Source organism: Haliotis rufescens, unplaced genomic scaffold, assembly GCF_023055435.1.
Source record: "Haliotis rufescens isolate VD_foot unplaced genomic scaffold, xgHalRufe1.0.p SCAF_131, whole genome shotgun sequence".
NCBI classification, from domain to species: Eukaryota; Metazoa; Mollusca; class Gastropoda; order Lepetellida; family Haliotidae; genus Haliotis; species Haliotis rufescens.
In genome coordinates this window covers 210,034-229,489 of record NW_025963815.1, presented here as the reverse complement: position 1 = coordinate 229,489, position 19,456 = coordinate 210,034, and the positions used below count along the sequence as shown (strand labels likewise).

The following is a 19,456-nucleotide window of genomic DNA, read 5'->3' as shown; positions in this document are numbered from 1 at the left end:
TTAAGCTGGGTATATAGAAAACTGCATTGTGTACTAAATACTTTTTGTGGTTAGGCTGGGTATATAGAATCTGCCACTATGTACTAAATACTTCTTGTAGTTAGCCTGGGTATATAGAATACTGCATTTTGTACTAAATACTTCTTGTAGGTAGGCTTGGTATATAAAATACTGCATTGTGTACTAAATACTTCTTGTAGTTAGGCTGGGTATATAGCATACTGCGCTGTGTACTAAATACTACTTGTAGTTAGCCTGGGTATATAGAATACTGCATTTTGTACTAAATACTTCTTGTAGGTAGACTGGGTATATAGAATACTGCATTGTGTACTAAATACTTCTTGTAGTTAGGCCGGGTATATAGAATCTGCCACTATGTACTAAAAACCTTCTTATATATAGTCAGGCTGGGTATATAGAATCTGACACTGTGTACTAAAAACTTCTTGTAGTTAGGCTGGGTATACAGAATACGGCATTGTGTACTGAATACGTCTTGTAGTCAGGCTGGGTATATAGAATCTGACACTGAGTACTAAATACGTCTTGCAGCTAGGCTGAGTATATAGAATCTGGCACTGTGTACTAATTACTTCTTGTAGTCAGGCTTACCCCTAACTCATTCGCTCACTAAACACTCACTGCATAACATAAACACTAACAAAATGAAAGAAAATTTGTTTATTTGAACGAATTAGCGGTTTTATTTCGTGCCAGGATAAGGATAAGGAATATGACAGTAATGAGAAAAGTTGCAAAGTGTGCTGTCCAGGCTCTACGTTTACTGACACTTTACTGAAAAGGAAGAAAATGTCACAATTAGTGCGATTTATTCCAAAGGTCTGTTTACCGCTTCATCTACTCCAGGTTTGGGTCCCGCCGAAACTGGACAGCAACAGATAATACATTGATGCAATATGTTTTGTTTATAAAATAATATTTAGGTTCATAAATTATATTAATGATGTCTGTAACTGAAAAATGATCTAGTCCTCGTCTTCATACAAAAACCCAACCCCCTTTCCCCCCAGAATGTCAAATGGTACGTCCGTTAGGATTAGTTTCAGGAAGGCAAAGTTGTAGACTTATTATTAAAGGCCAGAATAAAGGTTATACTCTCCATAATGTAGGGGATCTGGAACTAGAAATACTATGATCGGTCGTCAGAAGGAAGATCAGTTTAGAAAAATGACTGAAGGAGAATGGTTTCGGTACCAAATACCAACGCCCCAACATACGTGGATAGGGGGTAATCAGTGATTTTGAGACTTCAGTGAGCCATTTGTATTGTTGAGTTTCATTATCCACAGTAATACGTAACCTTTCTATTCTTGATAAAAGCAGTATTTGTGGTCATATTGGTAATGCGTCCCCCAGAACGTGATGAACGCCTGAGGGCATGCTTCAAACTGGTGGTAGCGAATATTTGACTTTGGAACAGGTTCATGCAGACATCAAATGATCGGAACAGCTCAGGGCGCCTTTGGTCAACAACTCAGTCCAGGGCCCTCTTCACAAAGCGATCTCAGTGCTACGACTATCATAGGCCTTTGTTAACGTATGGTAGTTACGATCAACTTAGAGCTGCGTCTATCGTAAGCATATGTTAAGGTATGGTAGTTACGATCAACTTAGAGCTGCGACTATCGTAAGCATATGTTAAGGTATGGTAGTTACGATCAACTTAGAGCTACGACTATCGTAAGCATATGTTAAGGTATGGTAGTTACGATCAACTTAGAGCTACGACTATCGTAAGCTTATGTTAAGGTATGGTAGTTACGATCAACTTAGAGCTACGACAATCGTAAGCATAGGTTAAGGTATGGTAGTTGCGATCAACTTAGAGCTACGACTATCGTTAGCATATGTTAAGGTATGGTAGTTACGACCATCTTACAGCTACGACTATCGTAAGCATATGTTAAGGTATGGTAGTTACGATCAACTTAGAGCTACGACTATCGTAAGCATATGTTAAGGTATGGTAGTTACGACCATCTTACAGCTACGACTATCGTAAGCATAGGTTAAGGTATGGTAGTTACGATCAACTTAGAGCTACGACTATCGTAAGCATATGTAAAGGTATGGCAGTTACGATCAACTTAGAGCTGCGTCTATCGTAAGCATATGTTAAGGTATGGTAGTTACGATCATCTCAGCGCTAAGATCGTTTAAATGCAAGTTGGCCCAGAATCAATTAATCAGAAACCAGAAAGTCGACCTCAAACAGCCAATCAAATCGCTGTGCCAGGCCCCTGGTGTTCAAGGTGCTGAGGAGACTATTAGAAGTTGCCTGAATGCCGCTGATCTACATGATGGGCGACAAGGAAACGCTTCCAGGTTTTACCACTATTTGATAGTTCTTTATAATAATTAAAGCGACAAACCCCTTCCCACAGCTACAAGGAATCTCCGCCAAAAGGAACTGCACGATTCCGACTGTATCAGGTGTGGCCACCCATCAACAGCGATGACACCAGGTGTTCGCGAAAAAGCACATGCTCATGATATAGTCGGAATTGTTTAGCAGAGATTTCTTATGAATATGGAAAAGGTTTTGTGGCTTTCTTAACAACCGTTATCGAAGCGACACATTTTAGCCGGACAATTGCGTTCAGAGCGTAGACACTGGGGGAGTCACTGAAGGTGCGTTTAATACATTCAGATGACTTCAGATTCACTCTGGACTTTCTGTATAGGAGTGGACGTGTCTTGAGGCGTCCTGACGAACGTCATGCAAACGACAACGTAAGGCAACATGACAGATGTCGGGGTGGGTCTGTAATGATACGTGTCGGGATCACTATAACTGGCAAAACGTCACTGCATATTGGACACTGGACAGTACGACGAAGACGACAATAGTTGTGTCGTTTGCGCACTTTGCTGGCCCACGTTTTGTCTTTCAAGATGATAACGATAGTACCCACCGTGAATATATTGTAACTGGCTACACCCAGCAGCAAAACATCACCAGAAGGCAATGGCAAGCCGCGAATCCTGACCTTTCCCCCATAGAACACGTCTAGGACATAATCGGGAGACGTGTACGCCGAAGTCAAGGGCCACCCGCTACGTCAGCCTGACTGGGCCTGGTGGTAGGAGAGGAGTGGACACAACTCCCTCAAATTATCATTGGGACATTGATTCGGACACGCAATATAAGCGTATCTGGGTTCATGATCCGTTAATGATCAGGACATTTCAACCGTTAATCTTTTTACTACACGCTGTCGTCTTTCTTGATTGTTTGCACCCTCACAATAAAACTGTTGAACGCCATTTGGCACTTCGCCCTTCCATTTCTTTATCTAACCATAGCATCTTTCAGTATATCTTTGTAAACTGACGATCATAAGATCTTATGATGGTCAGTTTATTTATGTGATCGTCTGTTATTTTGAATGTCACCTACGTTTTTGGAGAGTATATTTTATTATTGATTAAAACGACACTCAGCAATATGACGGGGGCGTGTAAATAATCAAGTCAATCGAGTGATCAAAATGATGTGCAACATAGAATAAATTATTTAACATGTACACCTTCATGATAAACAGTTGGTGATTTTAAACTGTTTTCTAGTATTCTACTGCTTACGCCGTTCACTGCACAATACACACACATGCAGAAATGTAGGGTGGTTTCAAATCGAATTGTCATTTGTAAACAATATAGACAAAACCCTTTCTATAACTTCTGCTAAATCTCTACCAAAAGGGTAGTCGATGGTACGTTTCCGATAACACAACACATGTGTTTAATTATCAGTATAAATTAATGCTAACAATTGGACATACGGGCATTGTGTAAATACGATATCTGAGCCAGTGGACTCCAAAGATGAAAATTCATCAATAGTTACAGAATATGATGATGCTTACAACATGCAAGGCCTCAGTAAAGTTTTCAAAAAGTTTTATAGTTGACATGACGATGACATTTCGAAATCTGTCCGATGCCCTTCACTAGTTTGACTTGTGGCAAAATATGCAGAAATGCACATGCAGCATTTGGATAACAGTTATCAGTCATTAAGGTGCATTCATCAATATCTGAAATGACATCCATCGGTACTGCCTTACATTGCAAAATATTGATCCCATAATTAATATTCCATTGTGCAAGGTATTCAAAAGCTCTTAATGAAAACCTTTACCTTATAGACAAGACAATAGTCATGCAACCAAAATTGAAAGGAGCATTCAAAATATGAAGAAATGTGTTAACAATTTTACAATGATGATATTAGGTCTTGTATGAAATATCACTTTGGAATAGTATCTGTTTGTTTGGCGATTTTGCTGTCGATAACATATACATTATCAAGTGAATTATATATTCCCTAAAAGTAATTTCATCGTAATCAAATGCCGTCATTCATAATAAAAGAGGAGCCTTTCAAAGGATGATTTCATTGGTTCCACTTACCCGTACAGCTGGTGCCATCTCCTTCAAATCCAGAATTACACGTGCAAGTAAAAGACCCGGCTGGTGTGTTCGTACATGTGGCATTTGGATCACAGTTATCAGTCATTACGGTGCATTCATCAATATCTGAAATGACATCTATCGGTATTGGCTTACATTGCAAATAAATGATCCCATAATTAATATTTCATTGTGCAAGGTATTCAAAAGCTCTTAACACTTAATGAAAACCTTTACCTTATAGAAAAGACAATAGTTATGCAACCAAAATTGAAAGGAGCATTCAAACTATGCAGAAATGTGTTAACAATTTTACAATGCTGTAGGCTGGTCATGCATGAACTATTACTTTAGAATAGTATCTGTATGTTTGGCGATTTTGCTGTTGATAAAATATACTTTATCAAGTGAATTATTTATTCCCTGAAAGTAATTTCAAATGTCGTCATTGATAATAAAAGAAGAGCCTTTCAAAGGATGATTTCATTGGTTCCACTTACCCGTGCAGCTGGTGCCATCTCCTTCGAATCCAGAATTACACGTGCAAGTAAAAGACCCGGCTGGTGTGTTCGTACATGTGGCATTTGGATCACAGTTATCAGACATTACGGTGCATTCATCAATATCTGAAATGACATCCATCAGTATTGGCTTACATTGCAAATAAATGATCCCATAATTAATATTCCATTGTGCAAGGTATTCAAAAGCTCTTAACACTTAATGAAAACCTTTACCTTATAGAAAAGACAATAGTTAAGCAACCAAAATTGAAAGGAGCATTCAAAATATGAGGAAATGTGTTAACAATTTTACAATGCTGCAAACTGGTCATGCATGAACTATTATGAATAGTATCTGTATGTTTGGCGATTTTGCTGTTGATGAAATATACTTTATCAAGTGAATTATATATTCCCTGAATGTAATTTCAAATGTCGTCATTGATAATAAAAGAAGAGCCTTTCAAAGGATGATTTCATTGGTTCCACTTACCCGTGCAGCTGGTGCCATCTCCTTCGAATCCAGAATTACACGTGCAAGTAAAAGACCCGGCTGGTGTGTTCGTACATGTGGCATTTGGATCACAGTTATCAGACATTACGGTGCATTCATCAATATCTGAAATGACATCCATCGGTATTGGCTTACATTGCAAATAAATGATCCCATAATTAATATTCCATTGTGCAAGGTATTCAAAAGCTCTTAACACTTAATGAAAACCTTTACCTTATAGAAAAGACAATAGTTATGCAACCAAAATTGAAAGGAGCATTCAAAATATGAGGAAATGTGTTAACAATTTTACAATGCTGCAAACTGGTCATGCATGAACTATTATGAATAGTATCTGTATGTTTGGCGATTTTGCTGTTGATGAAATATACTTTATCAAGTGAATTATATATTCCCTGAATGTAATTTCAAATGTCGTCATTGATAATAAAAGAAGAGCCTTTCAAAGGATGATTTCATTGGTTCCACTTACCCGTGCAGCTGGTGCCATCTCCTTCGAATCCAGAATTACACGTGCAAGTAAAAGACCCGGCTGGTGTGTTCGTACATGTGGCATTTGGATCACAGTTATCAGACATTACGGTGCATTCATCAATATCTGAAATGACATCCATCGGTATTGGCTTACATTGCAAATAAATGATCCCATAATTAATATTCCATTGTGCAAGGTATTCAAAAGCTCTTAACACTTAATGAAAACCTTTACCTTATAGAAAAGACAATAGTTATGCAACCAAAATTGAAAGGAGCATTCAAAATATGAGGAAATGTGTTAACAATTTTACAATGCTGCAAACTGGTCATGCATGAACTATTATGAATAGTATCTGTATGTTTGGCGATTTTGCTGTTGATGAAATATACTTTATCAAGTGAATTATATATTCCCTGAATGTAATTTCAAATGTCGTCATTGATAATAAAAGAAGAGACTTTCAAAGGATGATTTCATTGGTTCCACTTACCCGTGCAGCTGGTGCCATCTCCTTCGAATCCAGAATTACACGTGCAAGTAAAAGACCCGGCTGGTGTGTTCGTACATGTGGCATTTGGATCACAGTTATCAGACATTACGGTGCATTCATCAATATCTGAAATGACATCCATCGGTATTGGCTTACATTGCAAATAAATGATCCCATAATTAATATTCCATTGTGCAAGGTATTCAAAAGCTCTTAACACTTAATGAAAACCTTTACCTTATAGAAAAGACAATAGTTAAGCAACCAAAATTGAAAGGAGCATTCAAACTATGCAGAAATGTGTTAACAATTTTACAATGCTGTAGGCTGGTCATGCATGAACTATTACTTTAGAATAGTATCTGTATGTTTGGCGATTTTGCTGTTGATAAAATATACTTTATCAAGTGAATTATTTATTCCCTGAAAGTAATTTCAAATGTCGTCATTGATAATAAAAGAAGAGCCTTTCAAAGGATGATTTCATTGGTTCCACTTACCCGTGCAGCTGGTGCCATCTCCTTCGAATCCAGAATTACACGTGCAAGTAAAAGACCCGGCTGGTGTGTTCGTACATGTGGCATTTGGATCACAGTTATCAGACATTACGGTGCATTCATCAATATCTGAAATGACATCCATCGGTATTGGCTTACATTGCAAATAAATGATCCCATAATTAATATTCCATTGTGCAAGGTATTCAAAAGCTCTTAACACTTAATGAAAACCTTTACCTTATAGAAAAGACAATAGTTATGCAACCAAAATTGAAAGGAGCATTCAAACTATGCAGAAATGTGTGAAACAATTTTACAATGCTGCAAACTGGTCATGCATGATCTATTACTTTGGAATAGTATCTGTATGTTTGGCGATTTTGCTGTTGATAAAATATACTTTATCAAGTGAATTATTTATTCCCTGAAAGTAATTTCAAATGTCGTCATTGATAATAAAAGAAGAGCCTTTCAAAGGATGATTTCATTGGTTCCACTTACCCGTGCAGCTGGTGCCATCTCCTTCAAATCCAGAATTACATGTGCAAGTAAAAGACCCGGCTGGTGTGTTCGTACATGTGGCACTTGGATCACAGTTATCAGACATTACGGTGCATTCATCAATATCTGAAATGACATCCATCGGTATTGGCTTACATTGCAAATAAATGATCCCATAATTAATATTCCATTGTGCAAGGTATTCAAAAGCTCTTAACACTTAATGAAAACCTTCACCTTATAGAAAAGACAACAGTTAAGCAGCCAAAATTGAAAGGAGCATTCAAACTATGCAGAAATGTGTTAACAATTTTACAATGCTGTAGGCTGGTCATGCATGAACTATTACTTTACAATAGTATCTGTATGTTTGGCGATTTTGCTGTTGATAAAATATACTTTATCAAGTGAATTATTTATTCCCTGAAAGTAATTTCAAATGTCGTCATTGATAATAAAAGAAGAGCCTTTCAAAGGATGATTTCATTGGTTCCACTTACCCGTGCAGCTGGTGCCATCTCCTTCAAATCCAGAATTACACGTGCAAGTAAAAGACCCGGCTGGTGTGTTCGTACATGTGGCATTTGGATCACAGTTATCAGACATTACGGTGCATTCATCAATATCTGAAATGACATCCATCGGTATTGGCTTACATCGCAAATAAATGATCCCATAATTAATATTCCATTGTGCAAGGTATTCAAAAGCTCTTAACACTTAATGAAAACCTTTACCTTATAGAAAAGACAATAGTTATGCAACCAAAATTGAAAGGAGCATTCAAAATATGAGGAAATGTGTTAACAATTTTACAATGCTGCAAACTGGTCATGCATGAACTATTATGAATAGTATCTGTATGTTTGGCGATTTTGCTGTTGATGAAATATACTTTATCAAGTGAATTATATATTCCCTGAATGTAATTTCAAATGTCGTCATTGATAATAAAAGAAGAGCCTTTCAAAGGATGATTTCATTGGTTCCACTTACCCGTGCAGCTGGTGCCATCTCCTTCGAATCCAGAATTACACGTGCAAGTAAAAGACCCGGCTGGTGTGTTCGTACATGTGGCATTTGGATCACAGTTATCAGACATTACGGTGCATTCATCAATATCTGAAATGACATCCATCAGTATTGGCTTACATTGCAAATAAATGATCCCATAATTAATATTCCATTGTGCAAGGTATTCAAAAGCTCTTAACACTTAATGAAAACCTTTACCTTATAGAAAAGACAATAGTTAAGCAACCAAAATTGAAAGGAGCATTCAAACTATGCAGAAATGTGTTAACAATTTTACAATGCTGTAGGCTGGTCATGCATGAACTATTACTTTAGAATAGTATCTGTATGTTTGGCGATTTTGCTGTTGATAAAATATACTTTATCAAGTGAATTATTTATTCCCTGAAAGTAATTTCAAATGTCGTCATTGATAATAAAAGAAGACCCTTTCAAAGGATGATTTCATTGGTTCCACTTACCCGTGCAGCTGGTGCCATCTCCTTCGAATCCAGAATTACACGTGCAAGTAAAAGACCCGGCTGGTGTGTTCGTACATGTGGCATTTGGATCACAGTTATCAGACATTACGGTGCATTCATCAATATCTGAAATGACATCCATCGGTATTGGCTTACATTGCAAATAAATGATCCCATAATTAATATTCCATTGTGCAAGGTATTCAAAAGCTCTTAACACTTAATGAAAACCTTTACCTTATAGAAAAGACAATAGTTATGCAACCAAAATTGAAAGGAGCATTCAAACTATGCAGAAATGTGTGAAACAATTTTACAATGCTGCAAACTGGTCATGCATGATCTATTACTTTGGAATAGTATCTGTATGTTTGGCGATTTTGCTGTTGATAAAATATACTTTATCAAGTGAATTATTTATTCCCTGAAAGTAATTTCAAATGTCGACATTGATAATAAAAGAAGAGCCTTTCAAAGGATGATTTCATTGGTTCCACTTACCCGTGCAGCTGGTGCCATCTCCTTCAAATCCAGAATTACATGTGCAAGTAAAAGACCCGGCTGGTGTGTTCGTACATGTGGCACTTGGATCACAGTTATCAGACATTACGGTGCATTCATCAATATCTGAAATGACATCCATCGGTATTGGCTTACATTGCAAATAAATGATCCCATAATTAATATTCCATTGTGCAAGGTATTCAAAAGCTCTTAACACTTAATGAAAACCTTCACCTTATAGAAAAGACAACAGTTAAGCAGCCAAAATTGAAAGGAGCATTCAAACTATGCAGAAATGTGTTAACAATTTTACAATGCTGTAGGCTGGTCATGCATGAACTATTACTTTAGAATAGTATCTGTATGTTTGGCGATTTTGCTGTTGATAAAATATACTTTATCAAGTGAATTATTTATTCCCTGAAAGTAATTTCAAATGTCGTCATTGATAATAAAAGAAGAGACTTTCAAAGAATTATTTCATTGGTTCCACTTACCCGTGCAGCTGGTGCCATCTCCTTCGAATCCAGAATTACACGTGCAAGTAAAAGACCCGGCTGGTGTGTTCGTACATGTGGCATTTGGATCACAGTTATCAGACATTACGGTGCATTCATCAATATCTGAAATGACATCCATCGGTATTGGCTTACATCGCAAATAAATGATCCCATAATTAATATTCCATTGTGCAAGGTATTCAAAAGCTCTTAACACTTAATGAAAACCTTTACCTTATAGAAAAGACAATAGTTATGCAACCAAAATTGAAAGGAGCATTCAAACTATGCAGAAATGTGTTAACAATTTTACACTGCTGCAAACTGGTCATGCATGAACTATTATGAATAGTATCTGTATGTTTGGCGATTTTGCTGTTGATGAAATATACTTTATCAAGTGAATTATATATTCCCTGAATGTAATTTCAAATGTCGTCATTGATAATAAAAGAAGAGCCTTTCAAAGGATGATTTCATTGGTTCCACTTACCCGTGCAGCTGGTGCCATCTCCTTCAAATCCAGAATTACACGTGCAAGTAAAAGACCCGGCTGGTGTGTTCGTACATGTGGCATTTGGATCACAGTTATCAGACATTACGGTGCATTCATCAATATCTGAAATGACATCCATCGGTATTGGCTTACATTGCAAATAAGTGATCCCATAATTAATATTCCATTGTGCAAGGTATTCAAAAGCTCTTAACACTTAATGAAAACCTTTACCTTATAGAAAAGACAATTGTTAAGCAACCAAAATTGAAAGGAGCATTCAAACTATGCAGAAATGTGTTAACAATTTTACAATGCTGTAGGCTGGTCATGCATGAACTATTACTTTAGAATAGTATCTGTATGTTTGGCGATTTTGCTGTTGATAAAATATACTTTATCAAGTGAATTATTTATTCCCTGAAAGTAATTTCAAATGTCGTCATTGATAATAAAAGAAGAGACTTTCAAAGAATTATTTCATTGGTTCCACTTACCCGTGCAGCTGGTGCCATCTCCTTCGAATCCAGAATTACACGAGCAAGTAAAAGACCCGGCTGGTGTGTTCGTACATGTGGCATTTGGATCACAGTTATCAGACATTACGGTGCATTCATCAATATCTGAAATGACATCCATCGGTATTGGCTTACATTGCAAATAAATGATCCCATAATTAATATTCCATTGTGCAAGGTATTCAAAAGCTCTTAACACTTAATGAAAACCTTTACCTTATAGAAAAGACAATAGTTATGCAACCAAAATTGAAAGGAGCATTCAAACTATGCAGAAATGTGTTAACAATTTTACAAGGCTGCAAACTGGTTATGCATGAACTATTACTTTGGAATAGTATCTGTATGTTTGGCGATTTTGCTGTTGATAAAATATACTTTATCAAGTGAATTATTTATTCCCTGAAAGTAATTTCAAATGTACTCATTGATAATAAAAGAAGAGCCTTTCAAAGGATGATTTCATTGGTTCCACTTACCCGTGCAGCTGGTGCCATCTCCTTCAAATCCAGAATTACACGTGCAAGTAAAAGACCCGGCTGGTGAGTTCGTACATGTGGCATTTGGATCACAGTTATCAGACATTACGGTGCATTCATCAATATCTGAAATGACATCCATCGGTATTTGCTTACATTGCAAATAAATGATCCCTTAATTAATATTCCATTGTGCAAGGTATTCAAAAGCTCTTAACACTTAATGAAAACCTTCACCTTATAGAAAAGACAATAGTTAAGCAACCAAAATTGAAAGGAGCATTCAAACTATGCAGAAATGTGTTAACAATTTTACAATGCTGTAGGCTGGTCATGCATGAACTATTACTTTGGAATAGTATCTGTATGTTTGGCGATTTTGCTGTTGATAAAATATACTTTATCAAGTGAATTATTTATTCCCTGAAAGTAATTTCAAATGTCGTCATTGATAATAAAAGAAGAGCCTTTCAAAGGATGATTTCATTGGTTCCACTTACCCGTGCAGCTGGTGCCATCTCCTTCAAATCCAGAATTACACGTGCAAGTAAAAGACCCGGCTGGTGAGTTCGTACATGTGGCATTTGGATCACAGTTATCAGACATTACGGTGCATTCATCAATATCTGAAATGACATCCATCGGTATTTGCTTACATTGCAAATAAATGATCCCTTAATTAATATTCCATTGTGCAAGGTATTCAAAAGCTCTTAACACTTAATGAAAACCTTCACCTTATAGAAAAGACAATAGTTAAGCAACCAAAATTGAAAGGAGCATTCAAACTATGCAGAAATGTGTTAACAATTTTACAATGCTGTAGGCTGGTCATGCATGAACTATTACTTTGGAATAGTATCTGTATGTTTGGCGATTTTGCTGTTGATAAAATATACTTTATCAAGTGAATAATTTATTCCCTGAAAGTAATTTCAAATGTCGTCATTGATAATAAAAGAAGAGCCTTTCAAAGGATGATTTCATTGGTTCCACTTACCCGTGCAGCTGGTGCCATCTCCTTCAAATCCAGAATTACACGAGCAAGTAAAAGACCCGGCTGGTGTGTTCGTACATGTGGCATTTGGATCACAGTTATCAGACATTGCGGTGCATTCATCAATATCTGAAATGACATCCATCGGTATTGGCTTACATTGCAAATAAATGATCCCATAATTAATATTCCATTGTGCAAGGTATTCAAAAGCTCTTAACACTTAATGAAAACCTTTACCTTATAGAAAAGACAATAGTTATGCAACCAAAATTGAAAGGAGCATTCAAACTATGCAGAAATGTGTTAACAATTTTACAAGGCTGCAAACTGGTTATGCATGAACTATTACTTTGGAATAGTGTCTGTATGTTTGGCGATTTTGCTGTTGATAAAATATACTTTATCAAGTGAATTATTTATTCCCTGAAAGTAATTTCAAATGTACTCATTGATAATAAAAGAAGAGCCTTTCAAAGGATGATTTCATTGGTTCCACTTACCCGTGCAGCTGGTGCCATCTCCTTCAAATCCAGAATTACACGTGCAAGTAAAAGACCCGGCTGGTGAGTTCGTACATGTGGCATTTGGATCACAGTTATCAGACATTACGGTGCATTCATCAATATCTGAAATGACATCCATCGGTATTGGCTTACATTGCAAATAAATGATCCCATAATTAATATTCCATTGTGCAAGGTATTCAAAAGCTCTTAACACTTAATGAAAACCTTCACCTTATAGAAAAGACAATAGTTAAGCAGCCAAAATTGAAAGGAGCATTCAAACTATGCAGAAATGTGTTAACAATTTTACAATGCTGTAGGCTGGTCATGCATGAACTATTACTTTAGAATAGTATCTGTATGTTTGGCGATTTTGCTGTTGATAAAATATACTTTATCAAGTGAATTATTTATTCCCTGAAAGTAATTTCAAATGTACTCATTGATAATAAAAGAAGAGACTTTCAAAGAATTATTTCATTGGTTCCACTTACCCGTGCAGCTGGTGCCATCTCCTTCGAATCCAGAATTACACGTGCAAGTAAAAGACCCGGCTGGTGTGTTCGTACATGTGGCATTTGGATCACAGTTATCAGACATTACGGTGCATTCATCAATATCTGAAATGACATCCATCGGTTTTGGCTTACATCGCAAATAAATGATCCCATAATTAATATTCCATTGTGCAAGGTATTCAAAAGCTCTTAACACTTAATGAAAACCTTTACCTTATAGAAAAGACAATAGTTATGCAACCAAAATTGAAAGGAGCATTCAAACTATGCAGAAATGTGTTAACAATTTTACAATGCTGCAAACTGGTCATGCATGAACTATTATGAATAGTATCTGTATGTTTGGCGATTTTGCTGTTGATGAAATATACTTTATCAAGTGAATTATATATTCCCTGAATGTAATTTCAAATGTCGTCATTGATAATAAAAGAAGAGCCTTTCAAAGGATGATTTCATTGGTTCCACTTACCCGTGCAGCTGGTGCCATCTCCTTCAAATCCAGAATTACACGTGCAAGTAAAAGACCCGGCTGGTGTGTTCGTACATGTGGCATTTGGATCACAGTTATCAGACATTACGGTGCATTCATCAATATCTGAAATGACATCCATCGGTATTGGCTTACATTGCAAATAAGTGATCCCATAATTAATATTCCATTGTGCAAGGTATTCAAAAGCTCTTAACACTTTAAGAAAACCTTTACCTTATAGAAAAGACAATAGTTAAGCAACCAAAATTGAAAGGAGCATTCAAACTATGCAGAAATGTGTTAACAATTTTACAATGCTGTAGGCTGGTCATGCATGAACTATTACTTTAGAATAGTATCTGTATGTTTGGCGATTTTGCTGTTGATAAAATATACTTTATCAAGTGAATTATTTATTCCCTGAAAGTAATTTCAAATGTCGTCATTGATAATAAAAGAAGAGCCTTTCAAAGGATGATTTCATTGGTTCCACTTACCCGTGCAGCTGGTGCCATCTCCTTCAAATCCAGAATTACACGTGCAAGTAAAAGACCCGGCTGGTGTGTTCGTACATGTGGCATTTGGATCACAGTTATCAGACATTACGGTGCATTCATCAATATCTGAAATGACATCCATCAGTATTGGCTTACATTGCAAATAAATGATCCCATAATTAATATTCCATTGTGCAAGGTCTTCAAAAGCTCTTAACACTTAATGAAAACCTTTACCTTATAGAAAAGACAATAGTAATGCAACCAAAATTGAAAGGAGCATTTAAACTATGCAGAAATGTGTTAACAATTTTACAATGCTGCAAACTGGTCATGCATGAACTATTACTTTGGAATGGTATCTGTATGTTTGGCGATTTTGCTGTTGATAAAATATACTTTATCAAGTGAATTATATATTCCCTGAATATAATTTCAAATGTCGTCATTGGTAATAAAAGAAGAGACTTTCAAAGAATTATTTCATTGGTTCCACTTACCCGTGCAGCTGGTGCCATCTCCTTCAAATCCAGAATTACACGTGCAAGTAAAAGACCCGGCTGGTGTGTTCGTACATGTGGCATTTGGATCACAGTTATCAGACATTAAGGTGCATTCATCAATATCTGAAATGACATCCAGCGGTATTGGCTTACATTGCAAATAAATGATCCCATAATTAATATTCCATTGTGCAAGGTATTCAAAAGCTCTTAACACTTAATGAAAACCTTTACCTTATAGAAAAGACAATAGTTATGCAACCAAAATTGAAAGGAGCATTCAAACTATGCAGAAATGTGTTAACAATTTTACAATGCTGCAAACTAGTCATGCATGAACTATTACTTTGGAATAGTATCTGTATGTTTGGCGATTTTGCTGTTGATAAAATATACTTTATCAAGTGAATTATTTATTCCCTGAAAGTAATTTCAAATGTCGTCATTGATAATAAAAGAAGAGCCTTTCAAAGGATGATTTCATTGGTTCCACTTACCCGTGCAGCTGGTGCCATCTCCTTCAAATCCAGAATTACACGTGCAAGTAAAAGACCCGGCTGGTGTGTTCGTACATGTGGCATTTGGATCACAGTTATCAGACATTACGGTGCATTCATCAATATCTGAAATGACATCCATCGGTATTGGCTTACATTGCAAATAAATGATCCCATAATTAATATTCCATTGTGCAAGGTATTCAAAAGCTCTTAACACTTAATGAAAACCTTTACCTTATAGAAAAGACAATAGTTATGCAACCAAAATTGAAAGGAGCATTCAAACTATGCAGAAATGTGTTAACAATTTTACAAGGCTGCAAACTGGTTATGCATGAACTATTACTTTGGAATAGTATCTGTATGTTTGGCGATTTTGCTGTTGATAAAATATACTTTATCAAGTGAATTATTTATTCCCTGAAAGTAATTTCAAATGTACTCATTGATAATAAAAGAAGAGCCTTTCAAAGGATGATTTAATTGGTTCCACTTACCCGTGCAGCTGGTGCCATCTCCTTCAAATCCAGAATTACACGTGCAAGTAAAAGACCCGGCTGGTGAGTTTGTACATGTGGCATTTGGATCACAGTTATCAGACATTACGGTGCATTCATCAATATCTGAAATGACATCCATCGGTATTGGCTTACATTGCAAATAAATGATCCCATAATTAATATTCCATTGTGCAAGGTATTCGAAAGCTCTTAACACTTAATGAAAACCTTTACCTTATAGAAAAGACAAAAGTTATGCAACCAAAATTGAAAGGAGCATTCAAACTATGCAGAAATGTGTTAACAATTTTACAATGCTGCAAACTAGTCATGCATGAACCATTACTTTGGAATAGTATCTGTATGTTTGGCGATTTTGCTGTTGATAAAATATACTTTATCAAGTGAATTATTTATTCCCTGAAAGTAATTTCAAATGTCGTCATTGATAATAAAAGAAGAGCCTTTCAAAGGATGGTTTCATTGGTTCCACTTACCCGTGCAGCTGGTGCCATCTCCTTCAAATCCAGAATTACACGTGCAAGTAAAAGACCCGGCTGGTGTGTTCGTACATGTGGCATTTGGATCACAGTTATCAGACATTAAGGTGCATTCATCAATATCTGAAATGACATCCATCAGTATTGGCTTACATTGCAAATAAATGATCCCATAATTAATATTCCATTGTGCAAGGTATTCAAAAGCTCTTAACACTTAATGAAAACCTTTACCTTATAGAAAAGACAAGAGTAATGCAACCAAAATTGAAAGGAGCATTCAAACTATGCAGAAATGTGTTAACAATTTACAATGCTGCAAACTGGTCATGCATGAACTATTACTTTGGAATGGTATCTGTATGTTTGGCGATTTTGCTGTTGATAAAATATACTTTATCAAGTGAATTATTTATTCCCTGAAAGTAATTTCAAATGTCGTCATTGGTAATAAAAGAAGAGACTTTCAAAGAATTATTTCATTGGTTCCACTTACCCGTGCAGCTGGTGCCATCTCCTTCAAATCCAGAATTACACGTGCAAGTAAAAGACCCGGCTGGTGTGTTCGTACATGTGGCATTTGGATCACAGTTATCAGACATTACGGTGCATTCATCAATATCTGAAATGACATCCATCGGTATTGGCTTACATTGCAAATAAATGATCCCATAATTAATATTCCATTGTGCAAGGTATTCAAAAGCTCTTAACACTTAATGAAAACCTTTACCTTATAGAAAAGACAATAGTTATGCAACCAAAATTGAAAGGAGCATTCAAACTATGCAGAAATGTGTTAACAATTTTACAATGCTGCAAACTGGTTATGCATGAACTATTACTTTGGAATAGTATCTGTATGTTTGGCGATTTTGCTGTTGATAAAATATACTTTATCAAGTGAATTATTTATTCCCTGAAAGTAATTTCAAATGTACTCATTGATAATAAAAGAAGAGCCTTTCAAAGGATGATTTCATTGGTTCCACTTACCCGTGCAGTTGGTGCCATCTCCTTCAAATCCAGAATTACACGTGCAAGTAAAAGACCCGGCTGGTGAGTTCGTACATGTGGCATTTGGATCACAGTTATCAGACATTACGGTGCATTCATCAATATCTGAAATGACATCCATCGGTATTGGCTTACATTGCAAATAAATGATCCCATAATTAATATTCCATTGTGCAAGGTATTCAAAAGCTCTTAACACTTAATGAAAACCTTTACCTTATAGAAAAGACAATAGTTATGCAACCAAAATTGAAAGGAGCATTAAAACTATTCAGAAATGTGTTAACAATTTTACAATGCTGCAAACTGGTCATGCATGAACTATTACTTTAGAATAGTATCTGTATGTTTGGCGATTTTGCTGTTGATAAAATATACTTTATCAAGTGAATTATTTATTCCCTGAAAGTAATTTCAAATGTCGTCATTGATAATAAAAGAAGAGACTTTCAAAGAATTATTTCATTGGTTCCACTTACCCGTGCAACTGGTGCCATCTCCTTCGAATCCAGAATTACACGTGCAAGTAAAAGACCCGGCTGGTGTGTTCGTACATGTGGCATTTGGATCACAGTTATCAGACATTACGGTGCATTCATCAATATCTGAAATGACATCCATCGGTATTTGCTTACATTGCAAATAAATGATCCCATAATTAATATTCCATTGTGCAAGGTATTCAAAAGCTCTTAACACTTAATGAAAACCTTTACCTTATAGAAAAGACAATAGTTATGCAACCAGAATTGAAAGGAGCATTCAAACTATGCAGAAATGTGTTAACAATTTTATAATGAGGCAAACTGGTCATGCATGAACCATTACTTTGGAATAGTATCTGTATGTTTGGCGATTTTGCTGTTGATAAAATATACTTTATCAAGTGAATTATTTATTCCCTAAAAGTAATTTCAAATGTCGTCATTGATAAAAAAGAAGAGACTTTCAAAGAATTATTTCATTGGTTCCACTTACCCGTGCAGCTGGTGCCATCTCCTTCGAATCCAGAATTACACGTGCAAGTAAAAGACCCGGCTGGTGTGTTCGTACATGTGGCATTTGGATCACAGTTATCAGACATTACGGTGCATTCATCAATATCTGAAATGACATCCATCGGTATTGGCTTACATTGCAAATAAATGATCCCATAATTAATATTCCATTGTGCAAGGTATTCAAAAGCTCTTAACACTGAATGAAAACTTTTACCTTATATACAAGACAATAGTTATGCAACCAAACTTGAAAGGAGCATTCAAAATATGAAGAAATGTGTTAACAATTTTACAATGATCCAAACAGGTCTTGTATGAAATATTACTTTGGAATAGTATCTGTACGTCTACGTAATTTTGCTGTCGATTCCATATACCTTATCAACTGAATTACTTATTCCTTGAATGCAATTTCATCGCATCAAATGTCGTCATTAATGCATCAAGAAGAGCATTTTTCAAATGATACTTTTGTTAGTTCCACTTACCCGTGCAGCTGGTTCCATCGCCTTCGAATCCTGAATTACACGTGCAGTTGAATGAACCTATAGTGTTGTCACACTGAGCATTGTCATCACAGTCGTCAGTCATTGCGGTGCACTCATTGGTATCTGTACCAAACAGAATTAATTTTTTTCTGTTTGGATTGCGTACACAGTTAAGCAAGTTAATGCTACATGAATGTTTTCTGGTATACATCATAATTTAGGTATCATTGATTCCGTAGTATGATAAATTATTATGATGTTAAATGTTAGGTAATGGAGTTTGAACGCACTTACGAAGTTTTACTGTATATATTTCAAATGGTTTGTCAGAGCGTATTGGACTTGAAATACGTATTAGGCTAGTTACACACAAATTTAAGGTTCCAGTCATATATTCCCCCGAAACAGATTAAATAAAGCGCAAAAGCTAACACAGTGGTAAAGATTTTGTGAACGGATCACTGAAAATCAAAGTTTGACAGTAATGAGATTGCAAAAACTGTAAGCATGTCCTTCCCTACCGGTGATA

The 19,456-nt window shown here is 36.0% G+C and overlaps 1 protein-coding gene across 1 annotated transcript; it reads right to left on the bottom strand.

The window, feature by feature from the left end:
• Window positions 1–686: 686 nt before the first annotated feature.
• LOC124143204 (fibrillin-1-like) lies at window positions 687–19,030 on the bottom strand. The gene is made up of 30 exons (XM_048394910.1): window positions 18,928–19,030; window positions 18,417–18,542; window positions 17,918–18,043; window positions 17,418–17,543; window positions 16,918–17,136; window positions 16,419–16,544; window positions 15,919–16,044; window positions 15,419–15,544; window positions 14,919–15,044; window positions 14,419–14,544; window positions 13,919–14,044; window positions 13,423–13,548; window positions 12,923–13,048; window positions 12,423–12,548; window positions 11,923–12,048; window positions 11,423–11,548; window positions 10,923–11,048; window positions 10,423–10,548; window positions 9,927–10,052; window positions 9,427–9,552; window positions 8,926–9,051; window positions 8,426–8,551; window positions 7,930–8,055; window positions 7,430–7,555; window positions 6,929–7,054; window positions 6,429–6,554; window positions 5,933–6,058; window positions 5,437–5,562; window positions 4,941–5,066; window positions 687–798 (listed from the first exon to the last, which is right to left on the bottom strand). Exons 1-30 carry the CDS (start codon window positions 19,028–19,030, stop codon window positions 785–787), a joined length of 3,738 nt encoding a protein of 1,245 aa, XP_048250867.1. The 3' UTR covers window positions 687–784.
• Window positions 19,031–19,456: the final 426 nt, after the last annotated feature.